The sequence below is a fragment of the Vitis riparia genome, chromosome 19 (genome assembly GCF_004353265.1).
Source record: "Vitis riparia cultivar Riparia Gloire de Montpellier isolate 1030 chromosome 19, EGFV_Vit.rip_1.0, whole genome shotgun sequence".
Classification (NCBI taxonomy): Eukaryota; Viridiplantae; Streptophyta; class Magnoliopsida; order Vitales; family Vitaceae; genus Vitis; species Vitis riparia.
The window spans coordinates 490193-511543 of NC_048449.1; the positions used below are offsets into that span (position 1 = coordinate 490193).

Consider the following 21351-nt stretch of genomic DNA (forward strand, 5'->3'; position numbering starts at 1 on the left):
AAAACGTTATAAGTATTTGTAAGCAAAGTTTTCTTTTTTTCAAAATATTTAAAATATCGCTCTCTTTTAAACCAAGTAATTTTGCTTATCATAGCAAATGGGAAAAGGTACGTGAAACTAAGTATAGTCCATTTCAAGCACTTCACATATGAGTTTTTGAAAGACGAACAAAACTATTGTTATACGAGTCTAATAAAAAATGTATGTTGAATGAGAATAGCTCATTTTCAAGCACTTGTTATAAAATTTAAAATTTTTGGAACTCATATTGAAAAATCATTAAATTATAAAAATAAAATAAAGAGAAACACAAGAAAAATATGGGCCGGTTTGCGTTCCAAATGACCCAACCCGCTCTCTCAGTTAATTTCTTTTCTAATTTTTAAAATTTTTTGATTTCTTAAAAATCTTAATTATATTAAAAATAAATTATATTATGAATTTTATAAGTTACTTTGTTCAAAAGTAGTTTTTTAATCATTCTATGAGTTAAAAATGAAAAAAAAAATTAATTAAATTATATTTTAATTTAATCATGTGTATAACGAGGGACACAATAAATGCAAAAATTATATATTATATCCATTGGATAGAAAAATATACAATAAGATCTCTTAATATAAAAAATATTTATGAAACTACTAACTAAATAAAGGAATCTAAGATAAATATATAAATTTTGAATCATATTAAAACGTGTAAATTCATTAATCCAAAAATAAATAATAAAAAACCTTAAAAAAAATGAAGTTGAAGTTTTACTTTAAAAAAAAATCAATGGATTTATAAAAAATTAATCTAAAATATTTTAAAATTAAAAATTTTATTTTTAAAAAGCATATAAAAATAAAAATAAAAATAAAAATATAAAATTTTCAATGTTAGATACATCATACATAGCTATACGGTATACCGTATTCCTATAGAAGGAAGAAGTGAGCCTGTGATTTCGAGGTATTGCGAGTCAACGACGCCGTTTTCACACGCGATTACCTTTGTTGCCTTGCATTTCAAGGTATCTCGTGATCTCCAGTCTGTTTGGTTCCTTAGAAAACTGTGAAGAGAGGGAAAGAAAATTCCTCAGTTTTTCTGTTTTTTACTGAAAGTTGGAAAGTCATTAATTTGGATTGATTTTTATTTTTATCATTATTAGTATCTCACCGACCAAACGTGGAGGTCTCTCGTGATTTTTGGTAAGCGAGGCTTTTGTGATTAGACATTAGGGTTTCTTTTTGTGAGGATACGTGGTTGCTGTTTGTTTTCTGGAGAACTGAGGAAAACTAGGGAAAATATTATCATTTTTTTGTTCTGAGTTTTTCTAGGGTTTGTAAAATTTCAGGTTAAGGTGTGTTGCGAGCGTTTTGGAGATTCAGGAATTAGCGTTTGAAGGGTTGAGGATTTGGAAGTAGGGTTTGGGAGAAGATGAGCGACAATTTGATGGACAAAGTGACCGCCCTCGGCGAGCGCCTCAAGATCGGAGGGGTCGAGGTGGGTAAAAAGATGAGCGCTGGGATGAGTTCAATGAGCTTCAAGATGAGGGAGCTTTTCCAAGGTCCAAATCAGACGGAGAAAATTGTGGAAGAAGCCACTGCAGAAACCCTAGACGAGCCCGATTGGGCCCTGAACCTTGATCTGTGTGACATGGTCAATAATGATAAGATCAATAGTGTTGATTTGATCCGAGGCATAAAGAAGCGAATCATGCTGAAGAACCCTAGGGTTCAGTACTTGGCCTTGGTATTGCTTGAAACTGTTGTCAAGAACTGTGAGAAGGCATTTTCGGAGGTGGCAGCAGAGAGGGTGCTTGATGAGATGGTGAAACTTATTGATGATCCTCAAACTGTTGTAAATAATCGGAACAAGGTTTTGATTTTGATCGAAGCCTGGGGTGAGTCTGCAAACGAGCTTCGCTATTTGCCTGTTTATGAGGAAACATACAAGGTATAATTATTCCAAAATGTGGCCTGTTTTTTCATTTTTAATAATTTGTTGTTTAAACTTTGAATTCTAATAGATTCTGTTTGGGCAGAATGTTGAATCCTTAGAGGGAAGAATGTTCAAAAGATTTACAGTTATGCTTTATTGCTAATCCTGATGATCAGATGGGAAAAGAATTTAAAAACAATATATTTTTCCGACAAAATGTAGGAAAAGGAATTGAACATGTGGGTTCTAAATTTTCATGACCTGGTTTACAGAACAAATATTGACTTGACTGCAATGCTTGATATAACTGTCTGGCTTTGCTGCGGCAGCTTTTCAAAACGACAAAAATATTAAATTCAAGATTTTCTGTTAGCCAAATGCAGGATTGACAAATGTAGGAAGAAAGAGAGCTTTGACATTAAATTTAGCTCGAAAAGAGTTTCTTTGGACTTTTTGAATGTATAGGGTTTTAATGAAAAATTTGTGCTGGTTGGCAACATGAATGATGCATGATTTACAACAAAATGATATTGTGTGCTTCTAGATTAAGAAGTTTGGAGTTCATATTCCTTTGACCTTTTCTTATATCTCTCCTGTTTTTAGAGTCTTAAATCTAGGGGTATCAGGTTCCCTGGTCGTGATAATGAGAGTTTGGCCCCTATATTTACCCCTCCACGCTCGGTTTCGGCTTCAGAATCAAATGCCAATCTTGCCCAAGAAGTTCATCATGATATTCCTGTTCATCGCTTTTCACCAGAACAAACCAAGGAAACATTTGATGTGGCGCGAAATAGCATTGAACTTCTGACTACGGTTTTATCATCTTCTCCGCAACAAGATGCTTTAAAGGTATTTTTGTTTCTTGCAACAGTTTTGATTTTGTGTTTATCATGTTGTGAATGTCCCATTTTTGCTTAATATGGGAATTATAATTTGTTGTTTACGAGATGAGACCCACGAACTCCATCCATCTGGCTGCTTGCCTTTGACTTCTCATGTCCTCATAATTGAGTAGGTCAAATATACTAAAGCTTCCATTGTATTAGGTTTTTTCTTCACTCTTAATTTTGTAATTCCTCAGAAATTGCTTTTTGGATTGTGTTATAAAATGAAGTTAACTTTTCATCTTCTAATATACTCTCTTTAATTGGTTGTGTACATCTCTTTGTCTAGCTAGTTATATACTCCCATTATTACATTTTTACTTGCTGCTTGTGCATGCCACCTTGTTAATTTAGATTGCATATTTGGTTTCCTTTCGACTAATTTTTTTATTTATCAATTTTTTTTTTTTTTAATTTAGTTGAGTGTGCACTTCTCTTTCTTGACTTAGTTGTATATTTTCATTTTTAAATTTGTACTTGTGCATACAGCTTGCTGGTTTAGATTGTATAGACATTTATGGTAAGAATATAATAGTCTATTTAATTATATAGATGAAGTTGGTACTTGTATAACTATCTGATAATTGATTTAGATTGAATATTTGAATATCTTCTTGTTATAATGAAGCATCTGAGCTACTCAGACAGGTTTTAGACCATAGCTTTTACAAAATATGGTAGATTTTGGGGATATCTTGTGCTGGAAATTAGTGAGAATGAATGAGTTTTAATTTTCTGATTATAACAGTCTCTTCTTAGATATTGCCCTTACGGCTTGCCTCAAGTGGTAAAAGGATGGGGAGGGTTTGTGGGAGGTTCCAGGTTCAAGTTCCAATGGGACAAAAAATTTACCAATAAAAAAAAAAAAAAAAAAATCTCTTCTTAGATATCTTGCTTAATTAGTGTCAAAACACCCTGGATGTGTACAGAATTTTAAAATCAAATCTTTAGCAGTATGAGGATTATGTGAGATGAGAGTAATGGAGAAAACCTTGTAAAACTAGTATTTTCAACTAAATAAGAAGATAAGATGAAGCGCAACTATAGATCATCTCCAGGGTGCAATGAAGTTGCTGGAGATGTTTTTTTTTTTTTTCCTATTATGGACAACAGAATCTAATTGTAAATGTAAACAGAAACTGCAATGAGAGATGAGGAGGATGAGGATGAGGATGAGGATGCCAAGACATTACTTCTACGTGTATAGATCCATTGCGTTTGTTCTTATCAAGCCATGACAGGATATATATATATATATATATTGAGTCGGCTAATTTCCTGTACATATTTTGATAAGAACCAAACATTATGTTTAACTCATAACAGATCTGGAATTTGCATGTGTTACAAAACTTTTATTTAGATCCTTATTCTACAAAAATATGATTTTACCTCTTTGTTTCATTTCATAGGTTATTCTGCTTTCAAGGGTAAGAAGTAAAGGAATTATTTGATTCAATATTGGAATGACTTTTTGCCTTTTTGAGAATCAGGCAACAATTCTTTCTTGTTTTTTTACTTTAAGCATTAATGCTGGTGAGAGTTCAGTAACATAAATGGATTCTTTACTTCCCTGATGCAGGATGACTTAACTACCACCCTTGTACAACAGTGTCATCAATCCCAATTCACTGTCCAGAGAATCATTGAGACAGCTGGAGATGATGAGGCACTGCTCTTTGAAGCCTTGAATGTGAATGATGAGATCCAGAAAGTTCTCTCCAAGTATGAGGAGTTGATGAAGCCTTCCGAAGTTCCTCATGAGCCAGAACCCGCTATGATACCCGTTGCTGTTGAGCCTGAAGAATCACCTCGCTATGCAAAAGAAGATTCCCTCATTAGAAAACCAGCCAGTTCTCGAGGGGGGTCCCAGGGAGGGCACCATGATGAAATGATGGATGATCTTGACGAGATGATCTTTGGGAAGAAAGCTGGGGGTACATCGGAAGGAACCCATGATGCCAAGAAGCAGCAATCACCAAAAGATGACCTCATCTCCTTTTGAGTGACTCTACATTAAATTTCTTATTTCATAATTTAGCATAGGAGCTTTGATGGTGTTGATATCATGGGATTTAGGCGTCAATGAGACTCTTAGTTTGATGCTTAAAAGGTCTATAGCCTTCATGAACAGGACTGGTGACTTTTCATTTGAGTTCTATTTCCATTACCTCCACACATTTGTGTATTTGTGTAAGTAGTTCATGTTTGAACTTCACTATATTACCGCTTGACATGGTATAGAAAGAAAGATTCGATATAAACTTATTTAAAGCAATGACTTGCATATTTTACTACAATTATTATCCTTTTGTTTGTGGGGAGGAGAAAAGGGACCATGGTTTGTGTTGAAACTCAGATAATCATTCGTTGAACTGCTTGATTGCGTCCTCTGATGCGAATTAAACATCACTTTCCTATTGTGAAGTTTTTAGTATCAGAATTTACATCTGCGTCCTTGTCAGATAAATTACTTTTTCTCGAAGTTTTTGTGGAAGCTTGCTCAACCTTGGCCGTGATATATACTGTATAAAAATAATTCTTTCATGGTACAATATCTCTGTTAGACTTGCAACATTGTGGTGTTTGCTCCATTAAGACATATATGGATTAAGTGGACTTGTTTTTCTAGTAAATTGACAGGCAAGTCTCTCACTCCCAGCCTCTATCCTGCTCAGAGTGACAATCAGTATTAGAGTTTGACATTATTGTGACAATCTGTATTAGAGTCTGTTTAACAATGTTCTTAGAAAACACTTCTATTATAAAAAGTGTTTCTGAAAAAAAATTCTGATAAAATTTAGAAAGCATTTTTGAAAAATTGAAAAATCATTTGTAGTGTTTTCCAGAGAAAAGCACATGATAGATGATATTTTTTACAAATACTGTATAGAAAACACCTCCAATGAAAACTGAAAGCACTTTAAATAAAAGCACTCTATGTACAGAGAAGTCAACAGCAAAGCTACAGCTAATTGTCTATTAATTTGGACTATTTATGAAATAAAACACGTATATTTTTGGCTTTAGCCATTAATTTGGTCAATCCATACAAATTATACCCCTAATGTTTTCCAGTTGGTCTACTGCCATATTTTCACCAAACATGCAAAACCATCTCTCACACATGAAACCCATTCCTTCACTAATACAATTTCTCACCAGCCAAACAAACAAAATCAAAGAGGTGGAAGGGGCATTGTGGGACTCATTCATGGAACATGTCCTCCAACACCAGAAATCCATTCTTAGCCCTCGAAAGCCAAACCACAGAGGAAGGAAGAACACCAACAAAATCGAGTAGGTGCACAGCATGCTTTTCTTCTCTCTTGCTGTTTGAATCCCGATGAAATTCAGTGACCCAGATGGGAAAATGGCGTATTTGGTTTCAATCCAAATTCAATTTTAGCTGTTGTCATATCGGAAATAATGAGAGGAAATTATTAAAGTAATCTCAAAAGTAATTATTAAAGGTAATCAAATTATTATTATTATTATTATTTTTTATAGAAATTAGACCAATCTATTAAATTATTTTGTTAATACGAAAAAATCATTTTCACAAAGTCTTGTAAAATAATCACATTATTTATCAAAAGATATAAGATAACTTTTTTTTGGAAAGTAATTAAATTAAATTTAAATTCCTAATTTCAAATAATTAGAAAGTTATAGAACTTGACGAGAATGGTCTAAAAATGAATAAAAGATGGTATGGTAAAAGAAGTTTAGCGTTACTCAAATCTATTGTTAGCAATTAATTTATAACATGAAAAATAAAATAATGAATATTTATCTATTTTTTTATTTTCATATTTTATAACAAAAATTGAAAAATATGTGAAAAATAAAATTATATATATTTATCTACAATTTTTTATATTTCTAATTTTAAAATAAAATGCAATTTATCTGTAAAAGCCCGTATTTTCTTTAAATATATAAAGAGAGAGAGAGAGAGAGAGAAGTTACACTTCCTCATTGGTCGGTCTCAGCTCTGCAATGGCTTCTCTGTGGAATTCTGGAGAGGAATGAAGAAACCCTCATAGAGAGAAAAATGGCGGGAAAATACGTGGCATCATCGTCTCTACCAAACCCTAGAGGCGGAAGCACCAGATCTCCGATCCTCCTTCTCACCTTCTCTCTCCTCTCCCTTTCTCTCCTTCTCTTTCTCTTCTCCATCCTCCCCTCCCATCCAAACCCCAACCCTAACCGTAACCCTAACCTTAACACTCTTCTACCTGAATCCAGCTTCGTTGCTTCTCTCGAACACTTCCTCATCTCCAAGTCCCCCAGATCTCCTCCAATTCGAGATGATACTGTTGGTTCAGATGACCCGGAGGCTGTGAAGAAGCTCGATGATTTGGTGTGGCAGAGGGAGATTCGGAGGGTGTACGAGGATCCGTACTATCCGGCGGCATCGGGGGTGACGTCGGCCATTAGGGTGTATGTGTACGAGATGCCGGCGAAGTTTACGTATGATCTGCTCTGGTTGTTTCGGAACACTTATAAGGAGACTTCGAATCGTACTTCCAATGGTAGCCCCGTGCATCGCCTGATTGAGCAGGTATTGTAGAGGGATTGGAATCTGGATTTGAATTCGGCTCTGGCATTTGCAATGGCAGTTTCTGAACTAGAGCACTGTATTTTGATTGAATTGTGCTTTGGTTTATTGGAAAATGTGAATAATTGATTCAAATTATTCAATTATAAATACTTCTGTCCTTATTTAAATTTAAATTCTGTCCTTGTTTGCAAAACCCTTTATTGAATTCATTTCATTATAATAATTTTGCTAGTGGAACTGAAGTTCTAGTTTGTGGGAATGCACCGAATAACAAAATGAGTTTTAATTTGTATAAACCTTTTTTTTTTTTTTTGACATTTTTATTTTCTGTAAATAAAAGCAATGCGTGCCTTACTCTGTTTTCCTGTATCTTTGCAGCATTCTATTGATTACTGGCTATGGGCGGATTTGATTGCACCAGAATCAGAAAGGCTTTTGACAAATGTTGTCAGAGTGCATAGGCAGGAGGAGGCGGACCTATTCTACATTCCATTCTTCACAACCATCAGCTTCTTCTTGTTGGAGCCAGAGCAGTGGAAGCCACTTTACAGGGTGTGAGTGTACTTCCAAGGTTTACGATAAGGCTGTACATTTCTCTATGCCATATATTATATATCGTCATTCCTCTTAGAATGTAATGTTAAAATCTAATTATATTTTTTAATTTTAAACAAAACATAACTTGACAGACCCAATCCTTATTATCTAGTTTGAGTTGCATGAATCTTTTTATTGCTATTTCTGCTCTATCATTGGTAATATTTTCTGGTAAATTATTGATGCCATGCTTGTTATAAGTTGATTTAAAAATCCCTGAAGGGGGCCAAGCCTTATGTGCTTTATGCTAAGGACGAGTTTGATGCACTCATTGTTTGATCATAATGAAAGACTAATCACTTATGGGGTAATCATAAATTAGCTTGTTTCTGAGAATATAATTGTAGTGTAAAGTCTAGCTTATTCTAAACATCAAATTTATCTTGTGGATGTAGGAAGCTTTGAAGTGGGTGACTGATCAACCTGCATGGAAACGGTCTGGAGGGAGGGACCACATACTTCCAGTTCATCATCCATGGTCTTTCAAGACTGTTCGGAAATCCATGAAGAATGCAATTTGGCTGTTACCAGACATGGACTCCACAGGGAACTGGTCACTAATTTACTCATACTGTGATGTGTCTAAATTTGATGAGTTCATTATTGATATAGCTGCTGAAACTTGATCATTTTTTAATTTAGGTACAAGCCTGGACAGGTTTCACTTGAAAAAGATCTAATACTTCCTTATGTTCCAAATGTCGATTTGTGTGCTGCCAAATGCTCATCGGAAAGTGAATCAAAGAGGAAGACACTTCTATTCTTCCGTGGGAGGCTTAAAAGGAATGCTGTAAGAATCTTGGCCAAAACTTCTCAATGAATTCCTTGTGATTATTTCGATTATTTAAGTGCAAGGCTTTTGGAAGTTAAATAAAAAATCAGAATACCCTTCTAATGGCCATGATTGTCAAGTGAATTATGGAAGCTTGGTAGTTGCTATTGGCCGTGCAACTGGGTTTTGTGACTTGTGTGATACAATTGTGACTTTATTTGATCTTGAATACGATGAAAATTGTATTTGTCTCATCTATAGATTTTTTGGTTAGGATGGTATGCTAAGTGAGAGACTGAAATGGAAGAATTCTTATGCAGGGTTAGAAACTATCTCATAACACACAGAGTTCCTGCTTTGTTTGTTGAATGTCTAATATTGGACTTATTGCAAGAATCATAATGGCATTTCTTGGCAATACATGTAATATGCAAGCATAAGAGCAATAAAATTTTTTGAAGCTGATCAGGAGTGTCAGAAGTAGGCTTGTGGTTGCAAATTTTCTTGCCCAGACTTGTAAAGCTGGAAGTTTATACGGCTGTTTTAGTAAAGGTTGGACTGCTTTGGCTATGTTGTCTACCATCTTATTTTGGAAATACTGATGGTCACCTGGTTGCCCATGGGCATCCAATACACCACTTTGTCCACACTTGCATTATTGTCTTTTTGCATTGTGCGTCTCTCTATCTTTAATTCATCTTTGAAATCTCATAAGCCTCTTTGTATTCTTGTGTCACCTCATTGGGGGTTGTTGTTAGGCTCTGGTGTCGCTATTAAGTGGTCTCTTGTCTCTTCTCTTCTATATAATATTTCCCAGAAGTCAAGATAAGGTCTGACTTGGAACATATTACCATATTTGTATCTGGCTGAGCTGTTGCACTCTCTCTCTCTCTTTCTCTCTCTTGATAGGAGAACTGTTTTATGTACATAAAGAATGAAGCTAAGAAACAAGAAAAAGGAAAATAAAGGGGAAAAACAATTGATCGAGCAATGTTTGTTCTCTTAACATTGTAAATACTACAAACAGCAGTTTGAGACGATTATGTCCATTGATGAGATGTTTTTGATCATTTAATCCTTCTGGTTCCTGTTCTGTAACATCTAATGATTGACAGGGCAACTCTCTTACTCCCATCCTGTGTTCTGATAACAACTTATTTTTTCACTTTTTTTTTGTCTAGTTATTCTTTTTATCATAAGGTGTAACCGCTTAATTTATGGTGCTTTACTTTTAGGGGGGGAAGATTCGTGCTAAGCTTATGGCAGAACTAAGTGGTGCTGATGGAGTGGTTATAGAGGAGGGAACTGCTGGGGAAGGGGGGAAAGAAGCTGCCCAGAGAGGGATGCGCAAGTAAGATTAAATGGAAGCTGAACTCTTTTGCCATTAGCTGCTATGCTGTTTATTTTTAGAATAGCTGAGTTCTTCCTTGGTCATCAGGTCTATTTTTTGCCTAAGTCCAGCTGGTGACACTCCATCCTCTGCTAGATTGTTTGACGCTATTGTTAGTGGGTGCATCCCTGTTATAGTTAGTGATGAACTGGAGCTTCCTTTTGAAGGAATACTTGATTACCGGAAGGTATGCATGCAATCATGAAGCTTGTGTTGTTATTTTTGGAAGTTTTTAAAACAAAACTCATCACTAAACCCTGTTCTGCATCAATTGAATTTGTTAATGGACCAACATGCTTGATTTTTAGGGGCCAATCCAATCATTAATCGGAAGCTAGAATGGTGGTAAGTATAACAATGCAGCTAGTTTTAAGGTGCTGACACCATGAAACAGAACCTAATCAACACTAATCTTACTCCCATACCCAAACCTGGGTTTCAAAATTTTCTTATTGACCTTCTTCAACCATATGTGCCACATCATTGTCTCTATTCAAGAGGTGGTTCGCTCAAGTCAAATTCTAGGTATATTTAAGTATAAGACGTGTATGTGCAATAGTCAGATTGTCTTAATTAGTGAGATATGTCTAACCCAACCCAAACTTGTGAAGTTTGAAACAACAAACTTCAGAGACCTTTGTCTTGGAAGTGGGTGTAGACTAATTATGTTTATGAATTAATTAGTACTTTAATTTGGAAGCATTGTAGACAGAGTTTTTGGAACTTAACAGAACGATATTGAAATCTTAATTAGTGCTTCCTAAACTTTGAAATGTTCAGAGGTAGTTTGTACACTGAACAAAATTTGGAAGTGTTATTAAAAGTTTCAAAAGATGTTTTTGTTTTTTCGGTGGGCTGGTTTTTTGATGAAATAATGCAGTGGGAGACATATGTTCAATATATATTGTGTAACCTCTAATTTGAATTTTCAGTGTTTGCATATGCAAGAAAAGTGTGCTTTTATACATCATGCACTGAACCTATGCAGCCAACATGTTTGTTTGGAAGCATGTTATTCTTTAATACATTGGATACTGGCATTTGTGTCCACATATTGTAATCAAATCATTGCACCAAACATATTAGAGTTATGTTGACTGCTTTATGTTTATGGATATTGGGTTGTTGCTGACACTTGGATTTTTTTTTCCCTTCTCAATGCAGATAGCTCTGTTTGTTTCCTCCAGTGATGCTATGCAGCCAGGTTGGCTTTTGACATTTCTGAAAAGTATCAGTCCTGCTCAAATTAAAGAAATGCAAAGGAACCTAGTCAAGGTATGTAACTTAGCAAACTTAGAGGGATTCTAACTATGCTGCTATACTTCTGTGTATTTGGTCATAGTTGGGAAAATTCATCTTTCAATTGTGCTTTCAACAATTGAGTGATTATTTATCTAATTGTTCATATTTCTTGGTAGGAATTGTTAAATGATGATTGAGTCCTGCTGTGTTGTTGTTTAGTGTCTGAGTTGCCTTCGTTCCTCTTAGTTTATCTATTTATCATAGTGATATTCAATTAGTTGTTCTTGGACTGCTCTTGGAGCATCGTGGTAATTTAAAAATGTGATTTTATTATTTTGTTTTTTTCAGTACTCGAGGCATTTTGTATATTCCAGTCCAGCTCAACTCTTGGGTCCAGAAGACTTCGTGTGGAGAATGGTTTGTTTCTTTGTCTCTACCTGCCTTTTCCATTTCTTTTTCGCTCAATTTCTCAAGTAATCCAGGTGTTATAACTCTGTGAGCCTAGCAAGTAGGTCAGGTTAGACATTCCAACAGAATTATGCATCTGGGCCCCCTTGGATTAGGAACTCGTCCTTTAGAATCAATGATGATCCGTCATATTAACAACTATTATGTGTGATCTCAGATTTAAGAGCTTTATTTGGGAGTGATTTTGCGAGGGTTAGAAATGCTTTCTAATGCTTAAGACCACATCCTTGTAACAATTAGGTGATTGACAAATTTTTGATAATTGCTTTTAAAATCTAGAGAATCACCTAAAATGATTTCCGGATCATCACTTGATAGGTGATTCTTTAAAAAATCCAACATATTGACAACTATCATGCGTGATCTCAAATTTAAGAGCTTTGTTTGGGAGTGATTTTGAGAGGGGTAGAAATGTTTTCTAATGCTTAAAACCACATCCTTGTAACAATTAGGTGTTTGACAAATTTTTGAAATTGCTTGTAAAATCTAGATAGGTGACTATTTTAAAAGTCACTTTCTTATTATATGACATATTATCAAAAACATTATAAAGCACATTTTTTTTTAATATCCAAACACAAGTGATTCTTCTGAAAATCGTATTTTATGGAAGTGCTAATGACAAAAGTACTAGAGACCAAAAATGCTTTATCTATGATCATTCCCAAATGGGCTCTTAATTTTTCGATGCAACAGGGCACTAGCCCTTTACACCCGAGAAAGGGAACCTGATCACTCTCTGCATGTTTTGGGTTCCTTTTCCTAAAAGTATTTCTGTTTTCCCAAAAAAGGAATTTCATAGATGTGCCATTCGAGTGGATACTTGATATTGAATGCCAAAAAAAAAAAAGAAAAAAAAATCAAATTGTTTGATAGAAGGTAAATATGATAAGAGTGTAATTTTGTTGGTAGCAGATGGCGGGTAAGTTAATGAACATCAAGCTTCACACCAGAAGGTTGCAGCGTGTGGTGAGGGAATCCAGAAGGCTCTGCACGTGTGACTGCAAGCGTGCCAACTTCACAGGCCCCTAGCTTCCCCTTCCCCCCATTTATTGCTTATATTTCTTTTGTAAACTTATATATATTTTGTGGGAGTTCAAAATTGCTTAAACCAGAAGTTAGTTAGGTACCAGATCTCGATATTTTTGTAGTGATATCTTTCTTTGTTTTGGAATGGATTGATTCGACCAGAAGGGGAAAAAAAAGTGAAAAGTTGATGGGCGTTTATGAATTCATGATAAATATAGGAGGTATACGAGTTGCTTTTGATTTTGAAGGTGGGCTTTTTGCAATTAACCCTCCGAACTAAGTTATTTTCTATTAGTCTATCTTATCTATTATTTAAGATAAGTCATTTTATGATATCAAAAAAGGACTAATTTCATTTTACGGGGTTTGGGTTATATATATTTAGTCATTATTATTTTGAAATTTTATCAAAAAACCTTCATTTGTTATTTTATTTTTATATATCTTTTATTTGAAAAATTGATTTTCTCATCTTTAGATATGTCAAAAAAAATAGTTATAAATTTATTTATTTTAAATTATTTAATCTTTATATAATATAAGAAGTTAAATGAATTTAAAATAATATATAAAAATAATTTATTAATTTAAAAATTATTTTTAATTTACCTTCATTATTTCCCTCAAATTCTGCATAAAATAAGTCTAGCCTAAAAAGTATTTGTTTCCTCATGCTCAAATTAAAGAAATTCAAAGGGTTAGGTTAGGAACCCAGGCAAGTTATGTAATTTTGCAGACACTAAAGGACTTGTTTTGCTGCAGTACTTTTCTCTTGTCCCAATTTTCATAAAGTAATTGCATGATTGCTAACTTTGTTCCCATTTTTCAGACAGCAATTGCATGACAACTGACTTTACCTTTATTCCTTATACTGTTCCCACCAGTCTCTCCTCACCTTACATCCCACACAACCTATCCTTCAAGATTGCTGTAGAGATAATTATTGCATCCCCTTCGCTTCAAGCTTCGGTCGCTCTCTCATCCATCTAAGATCAAGGTCATTTTTATTTTTATTTTATTTCTTTATTATTTTTGCTTTGCTCCTTCACTCAAAAGTTGCTTAAATCATATTATATGCATATCATGAAAAATATGAGAGAATGAAAGCTTTTATTCTTTATTCATTTCAAGACAGATGTAAGATTTTTCACCTTTGTTCCTCACGATACACATCTATCCTTTGATATTATAGCACAAATAATTCATTCCATCCAACCCTTTATCCTAAGCTTCTTTCATGCTTCCTCTGTAGAAAGCTTTAGCATCATTCCTTCTAAATTGTAAGTGACTTTTAAAAATTGGTATATGTTGCATCATCGAATTAACTTTAGGGTTGCATTCTTACCTTAGATGACAAAAAAATCATGAGTATTTAACAAATGAAAAGTTCTGATCTAAATTAAGATTGATCATATCTTATTGAAAACCTAAAATCCCAGGTAGCAAACATCAAAGGGTTAGGTTAGGAACCCAGGCAAGTTATGTAATTTTGCAGACACTAAAGGACTTGTTTTGCTGCAGTACTTTTGTCTCTTGTCCCAATTTTCATAAAGTAATTGCATGATTGCTAACTTTCTTCCCATTTTTCAAAAAGCAATTGCATGACTGCCCACTTTACCTTTATTCCTTATACTGTTCCTACCTGTCTCTCCTCAGTCCTCACCTTACATCCCACACAACCTATCCTTCAAGATTGCTGTAGAGATAATTATTGCATCCCCTTCGCTTCAAGCTTCGGTCGCTCTCTCATCCATCTAAGATCAAGGTCATTTTTATTTTATTTCTTTCCCTCACATTTCCCGTAAAGTAAATCTAGCCTAAAAGCATTTGTTTCCTCAAGCTCAAATTAAAGAAATTCAAAGGGTAGGGAAGCCAGCCAAGTTATGTAATTTTTGCAGACTCTAAAGGAAACGTTTAGCTGCAGTACTTCTGTATCTTGTCCCAATTTTCAGGAGGTAATTGCATGATTTCTAACTTTGTTCCCACTTTTCACAAACCAATTGCTTGACTGCTGACTTTGCCTTAATTCTTTATCTTGTTCCCACTAGTCTCCCCTCTCCTTACATCCACACAGCCTATCCTTCAAGATTGCTGTAGAGATAATTATTGCATCGGCTTTGCTTCAAGCTTCCTTCGCTCCCTCATCCATCTAAGATCAAGGTCATTTTTATTTTTATTTTTATTTTATTTCTTCATTATTTTTGCTTTGCTCCTTCCCTCAAAGTTGCTTAAATCGTATTATATGCATATCATTTGGGCTTATCATTCTCTTATCTTGAATCATCCTTACATTTTCAAGTTGGAAATTTCATTTCAAAGGCAATTGTAAGATTTTCCACCTTTGTTCCCTACCTTAACTCACATAAGCATCTATCCTTTAATATTATAGCACAAATAATTCACATAAGCATCTACGGACTAATGGAATAATATAAATATAAACACTAAATTATTCACACAAAAGTATGCAAGTTTTTACCATGGATAGAGTAATTATGCTTTTATATATGGATGACTTAGTGAGAATTGTTCTATATATTATAAAGAATATTATAAGTAATATAAAAAAATATTATAAATAATAAAAAACATATGCAGCTAGTCAATCCTTAAATATTCTATGTTTTCGTATTCCTTATATTTGCACAATGAACCATGAACTCATTTTATCGGTGTTTGATGAATGTAGGTTCATTTGAGTTACTTGGCCAATATTACAAGACCAATTTTGGGGTTAATTTTAGGCCATTATATGCATGCTTATGTAAAAATTAGTTGGGAAAGAACCCATAACCTATGAGAGAAGCGTTCTTTACTTTTTTGAAATTTTTAATGGACTTTGAATACGTAAATAGCATTCATGCATGTATTTTCATTAACTCTAGTTGTCTATGAAACATTTTGCAATCTTAATACAACTTTTAATATTTTATTTTGAAATATGTCTTTTTTTCCTTTGTAGATTTTGAATCAAATAATTAGTTTGAACACTTTTCAAAACCAGTTTTCTAGAATGATTGAATTGAACATACTAGAGTGTAAGAATTGTTGTGAATTAATTCAACCCTATGTATGTTAAGTGAAAATGAAAGCTTTAGCAAGCTTGTATATTCTCAAGAAAATTTTTCATGTTTATATACCAAATTGTTAGTAACATTTGAAAATTGGTATATGTTGCATCATCCAATTAACTTTAGGGTTGCATTCTTATCTTTTACGGCAAAAAATTATAAGTATTTGAAAAATGACAAAGTTATGATCTATCCAGTGAATTATACTTTATCCTACATAAACCAAGGAGATAAAACTCAGTTGGGTAGTTTTCCATGGCCCTAAGCCTACGGTTTTTCCTTTAAAAGCTATTGATTCCTCAAAGGTTTTCATGTTGAATAGTTTAGTAAAAGGTTAGAATTGGGAGGAGCAACCTATTCACCAACCTTCTCTTTTAGGTTCATTTAAGTCACCAATACAAAAATTTCATATAGGATACCATGGAAACCACATCCTAGTTCATTAAGCTACATATTATATTTTATAATATGATATGGAAATGCCATGAAGAGTTTATGATTTTCATACTGTCTTTGCAACTAACCCTCAAGGAAGAATCTTTGAAAAGAAATCTCTATAGTTTTTCAATTAACTAAGGAATCTGCATGCGCATTTTTATTAATTCTATATTGTCCTTTTAGATTTGTATTGCTTGTTGACATAAAATATGAAAAAATGCAAACAATTTTTTTTTATTAATTTAGAGAAATGTGATGAATTAGAGATTGAAAAAGTTTAGTCTCAAATAAAAGATTAATTTAATGGTTAATTTATTTATTTTTGTTAGCAAAGATCAAACTACTAGAGATCTGTGGTATTTGATTTGCTATCTTTTATTTTGTTAGTTAAAGTATTAATGACACAATTTTCTTATAATTAGTCAGGTTTGCAATGGAATATGTGGATGCAATACTAACTAGCATTGGGCTATTGAAAGATATGTGGTCATCTATTTCTAATTGCTTCAATTATCAGAAAATCCTTGATGAGAATTGCACAACTCTAAGAGAGAAAATGGAAAGACTCAAGTGTCGTGAACATGATATCAACACCATATTAAATAATGCACAGTATGATCACCGAAAGAAGGAAAAGAAAGAAGTTGAAAATTGGTTGATTAAAGTGCAACATATGAAAGATCGTGCACAGAAGATAGAACAAGAAGCTGCAAAGAAAAGATGTTTCTCAAGATTAAGGTTCCTGAGCCAGTTTGAAGCTAATATTAAACAAGTAGATGAGCTAATTGAGTTGGGTAAATTTCCTGATGGGATTTTAATTGATGTTCTTCAAGATGAAGGAATGACATTGTTAACAACACAGCTGATAGGTGAAACTACAACCAAAAGAATTTTGGAAGAGATTTGGACATGCTTAAAGAAAGGTGAGATCCAAAGCATTGGAGTTTGGGGAATGGGGGGGATCGGCAAAACAACTGTCGTTACCCACATTTACAATCGCCTCTTGGAAAATAGTAGCACTTTCGGCCAAGTATATTGGGTGACTGTTTCACAAGAATCAAGTACTCGCGACTTGCAGGATGCTATTGCTAAAATGTTAAAAATAGATTTTTCAGAAGAGGGAGATGACAAGAAAAGGTCTGCATTATTATTCAAAGCATTGCAGAAACTAACAAAATTTGTTCTTATATTTGATGATATGTGGGAAGTTCATGAACCTGAACAGGTTGGAATTCCTGTTGGAGTTGATGGAGGAAAACTGATCATAACCACCAGGTCAAAAAATATCTGCTCAAGAATGTGCTGCAAAGAAATTAAAGTTGAGTCGCTTTGTACAGAGGAAGCATGGGAACTCTTCAACAAGACGCTTGGGCGATACAGTGCACTTAACCGAGAAGAAGAAGAAATAGCTAAAGATATTGTCAAGGAATGTGCCGGTTTACCTCTTGCCATCGTCACAACAGCCAAAAGCATGAGGGGTGTGTATGATATTTGTGAATGGAGGAATGCTTTGAATGAATTGAGGGGACGTACTCAAGGGCTCACAATTGACATGGAAAATGATGTGTTCAAGATCTTGGAATTCAGTTACGATCGCTTGAATGATGAAAAACTCCGGGAATGTTTGTTGTATTGTGCATTGTTTCCCGAGGATTATCTGATTAGAAGGGTGTCTTTGATCAAATATTGGATTGCTGAGGGGATTGTAGGAGAAATGGAAACAAGGCAAGCAGAGTTTGATAAAGGGCATGCTATACTGAACAAACTTGAAAATGTGTGTTTGTTAGAAAGATGTCGGAATGGAAAATGCGTAAAGATGCACGATGTGATCAGGGATATGGCTATCAACATTTCAAAAAGGAATTCTCGATTCATGGTGAAAACTACTAGAAATCTAAATGACCTCCCAAGTGAGATACAATGGTTAGAAAATCTAGAAAGAGTTTCTTTAATGGATAACCAACTTTCTTCATTGAAATCAGTACCAAACTGCCCAAAGCTTTCTACCCTGTTACTTAAAAGTAGGGATGGTCTATATGAAGGTCTTCCAAATGCCTTCTTTGGGCATATGCCTAGCCTCAAAGTTCTGGACTTGTCATATACAAGCATTTACTTCATACCAGATTCTATCTCCAACTTGGTGAATCTTCGAGCTCTATTTCTTCGTCGTTGTGAAAAATTAAATCATGTACCTTCATTGGCAAAGCTTAAAGAGTTGAGGGAGTTGGATCTTAGTGAGAGTGGAATGACAGAGTTACCTGATGGGATAGAGCAATTGGCCCTCCTTAAATGTCTTGCTCTCCAAGGCCTATCCATTAAAGATATGTCTCTAAATAGGGCACTACCCAATCTTCTTCATCTGCAGTGTCTAAGACTTGATGCTATGGGATTTCCCATTGTAGGAATAGAGAAGCCGCTGATTGGATTGAGAAAGTTGGAGATCCTTTCTATCAATCTTTATAGCCTGCACACGTTTAATAGCTACATGAGAACAACGCAGTTCCAGAGACTCACCCACTACTACGTTGAAATATGTGGGGGAGTTTGGCCACCTGGTAATTCCCCTGGCAGAGAAGTAGACAACTACCAACTATGGGATGGAGATCCGCGATTTAGAGATTCTCTTGGCAAAGAAATAGCTTTGTTTAGATGTGAGCTGAATCAAGGAAGAGAAGACAATGATGAATGCCAACTTATGCTTCCTACCAATATCCAGCTATTGGAGATAGCAGAATGTAGTCTTCCAACTTGCCTAGTGGATGTTTCTCCATCTCTAAAGATTGCCAGAGATTTGAAAGTATGTTCCATATCAGATTGCAAGGGGGTAGAATACTTATGGTGCATGGAGGACTGCGTTGCCTCATTAAACAATTTGTACCTTGATGGATTGCCAGACTTAAATGTCCTCTTCAAGTTAAGACCAATAAATACTGTAAGTTGTTCCAGTCTCAAGCACTTGGAGGTGGGGAGTTGTGGCAATCTCAAGCATTTGTTCACGCAAGAGTTAGTGAATCACCACCTCCAAACTCTTCAAACCATCTATGTCAACGATTGCAATCAAATGGAGGATATAATAGTAGCAACAGAGATTGAAGAAGAAGGGGAAGAAATTGATGAAATGAATAATCTCCTCCTCTATTTCCCCAACTTAAAGAGGTTGCAATTGAGAAATTTACCAGAATTGAAGAGCATATGGAAGGGAACAATGACTCATGATTCTTTGCAAGAACTTGAAGTATGGGAGTGCCCAAAGCTTAGAAGGCTACCTCTTTCGGTGCATATAACCGATGGTGATGGAGAAAGACGAGCTTCAACATCGCCCCTCAAAAAAATCAAGGGAGAATTTTACTGGGGGGAAAGGGTGGAATGGGATACACATCCTCATGCCCAATTTGTTTTTCAACCCCTACCTATCGATGTAAGTGTCATTTTTTATTAATTTTATATATATTGATTTGTTGAAGACATTTATCTGACCAAATACCAAGGCAAGAATATCTAAATATTTTTTTTTTTGTGTTTTTTTTGGTTTCATGTAGATCTCGCTGAGGAGGACGCGGCTGGAAACCTTTGTTAGGAGAAACGTTTTCATGGATGTTTTTGAGGAAGTGTAGGTGACTCCAGCATGAAAACTGTTATAAACATTGACATTGTCGGAAGATACTTATATTGAAATGATTTTTTATTTAAATTATATTAATTTTTGTTTTTGTATGATATAGGTTTTAAACAAGGCATCCCAGTCAACTGCTTTATCAAAGATTCTCTAACAAATATCACAATGGTGAGATCTCTCTATCTTTATTATGACAATATTTCAAACTTTCAAATATATGATTACCTTAATATATTATTTCACTTATTAAGTTTTTACTATCTTAATGAATTTTATCAATTTTATTTTATCGATTATAACATTATATTGGGAATGAGTTTCAAACCATTTGACTTAGAACAACTTTTATCTTTTCTGTGATGTAGTTGATAATGGAGACAACATGAAATCAGATCGAGAAGATTCTTGGAAAGGACAACATGGTAGTAAAATGCACAAAAATTCAATATTTTACATTGATCCTTTTATGAACAACTTCAAGAAATTGAAAGTTCCAAACTTCACTGTGTGATTTAAGTTGAATTGTAGACGGTTTCTATCTATTTGTGCTACTCTTGAAATATTATTTTTCAGTTATTTATAACATTGTGCTTGTAATGTTGGTGTTTTCATAATATCATATAACTTGAATTTGAAATGATGAAGCAATGTTCACTGAGAAACTCTACATAAAGTAATTCCCACATTCTGAAAAAGTTGATTTTTTAAGCACTTTATCAATAAAGCAATGGTATGATTGTTACAATAATAATTACTTATCTAAAATTAATTATAATAAAAATGTTTTTAATACCAAATGTTAATCCAAAAATCACATTAAATAATTCTTTGTGTTTTTGAGAGTGATTTATAAAACTTCACCAAACATTTAATTTTAAAGAAAAATAATTTCAAGTATTTAAAAAATGTTTCTATCCTAGAGAACCCCTCCCATATGAACTTAAAAAGTTTATTGTATGGTTCCCATAATGATAACTTTTTAATTACAAGCCTCCCATCCTTACGCATATACAAACTATCCTTCCCATATTGCCCTGTAGAGGTGATTGGTTCATTTTCTTTACATCTCCTTTACATGTAAGGTTGTTTGAACTTTCTAAAATTTATTTTATAGAATAAAAAATCAGATGTTTTTTTTTAAATAACTTTCATCATTAGTATTTTATTTTCAATCATTATAAAAACAATCAAAAACAATTAAAATAAAATCTTTGTCGGTTTCAGTTTTTAAAACTTTTCAAAAATTTTCCATTTATAGCCAATTAAATACTATATGATTTATTATATAAATATATAGTGAATATTTTCAAATTTAAGAAATTAGCAATCATCAAATTGTAATAACATTATT

The 21351-nt window shown here is 34.0% G+C and overlaps 3 protein-coding genes across 15 annotated transcripts; all 3 read left to right on the forward strand.

Annotated features, from left to right (window-relative positions):
• Positions 1-933: 933 nt before the first annotated feature.
• Positions 934-5110, forward strand: LOC117908812 (TOM1-like protein 1). 3 transcript variants are annotated; one of them, XM_034822583.1, is made up of 5 exons: positions 959-1015; positions 1154-1193; positions 1340-1941; positions 2530-2775; positions 4393-5110. In XM_034822583.1, the coding sequence occupies exons 3-5, from the start codon at positions 1423-1425 to the stop codon at positions 4813-4815; spliced, it is 1188 nt and encodes a 395-aa protein (XP_034678474.1). In that variant the 5' UTR covers positions 959-1015; positions 1154-1193; positions 1340-1422; the 3' UTR covers positions 4816-5110. The 3 variants fall into 3 exon arrangements, with proteins under 3 accessions (XP_034678475.1, XP_034678474.1, XP_034678473.1); XM_034822584.1 differs by lacking the exon at positions 1154-1193 and having other exon boundaries at positions 934-1015; XM_034822582.1 differs by lacking the exon at positions 959-1015 and having other exon boundaries at positions 1024-1193.
• Positions 5111-6778: 1668 nt separating this feature from the next.
• On the forward strand, positions 6779-13115 carry LOC117908808 (probable arabinosyltransferase ARAD1). 4 transcript variants are annotated; one of them, XM_034822577.1, is made up of 10 exons: positions 6779-7377; positions 7756-7931; positions 8197-8281; positions 8370-8527; positions 8617-8764; positions 9982-10097; positions 10185-10323; positions 11301-11411; positions 11727-11795; positions 12759-13115. In XM_034822577.1, the coding sequence occupies exons 1-10, from the start codon at positions 6868-6870 to the stop codon at positions 12876-12878; spliced, it is 1632 nt and encodes a 543-aa protein (XP_034678468.1). In that variant the 5' UTR covers positions 6779-6867; the 3' UTR covers positions 12879-13115. The 4 variants fall into 4 exon arrangements, with proteins under 4 accessions (XP_034678468.1, XP_034678469.1, XP_034678470.1 ...); XM_034822578.1 differs by having other exon boundaries at positions 12762-13090; XM_034822579.1 differs by lacking the exon at positions 8197-8281 and having other exon boundaries at positions 7756-7929; positions 12759-13081.
• A 542-nt stretch (positions 13116-13657) lies between these two features.
• Positions 13658-20616, forward strand: LOC117908793 (probable disease resistance protein At4g27220). Of its 8 annotated transcripts, none has more exons than XM_034822550.1 (7): positions 13658-13872; positions 14641-14830; positions 14924-15035; positions 16811-19802; positions 19924-19994; positions 20107-20168; positions 20366-20616. In XM_034822550.1, exons 4-6 carry the CDS (start codon positions 16818-16820, stop codon positions 20111-20113), a joined length of 3063 nt encoding a protein of 1020 aa, XP_034678441.1. In that variant the 5' UTR covers positions 13658-13872; positions 14641-14830; positions 14924-15035; positions 16811-16817; the 3' UTR covers positions 20114-20168; positions 20366-20616. The 8 variants fall into 8 exon arrangements, with proteins under 8 accessions (XP_034678441.1, XP_034678435.1, XP_034678437.1 ...); XM_034822546.1 differs by lacking the exon at positions 13658-13872 and adding an exon at positions 15174-15200 and having other exon boundaries at positions 14532-14830; positions 16807-19802; XM_034822547.1 differs by lacking the exon at positions 13658-13872 and adding an exon at positions 15174-15200 and having other exon boundaries at positions 14532-14830.
• Positions 20617-21351: the final 735 nt, after the last annotated feature.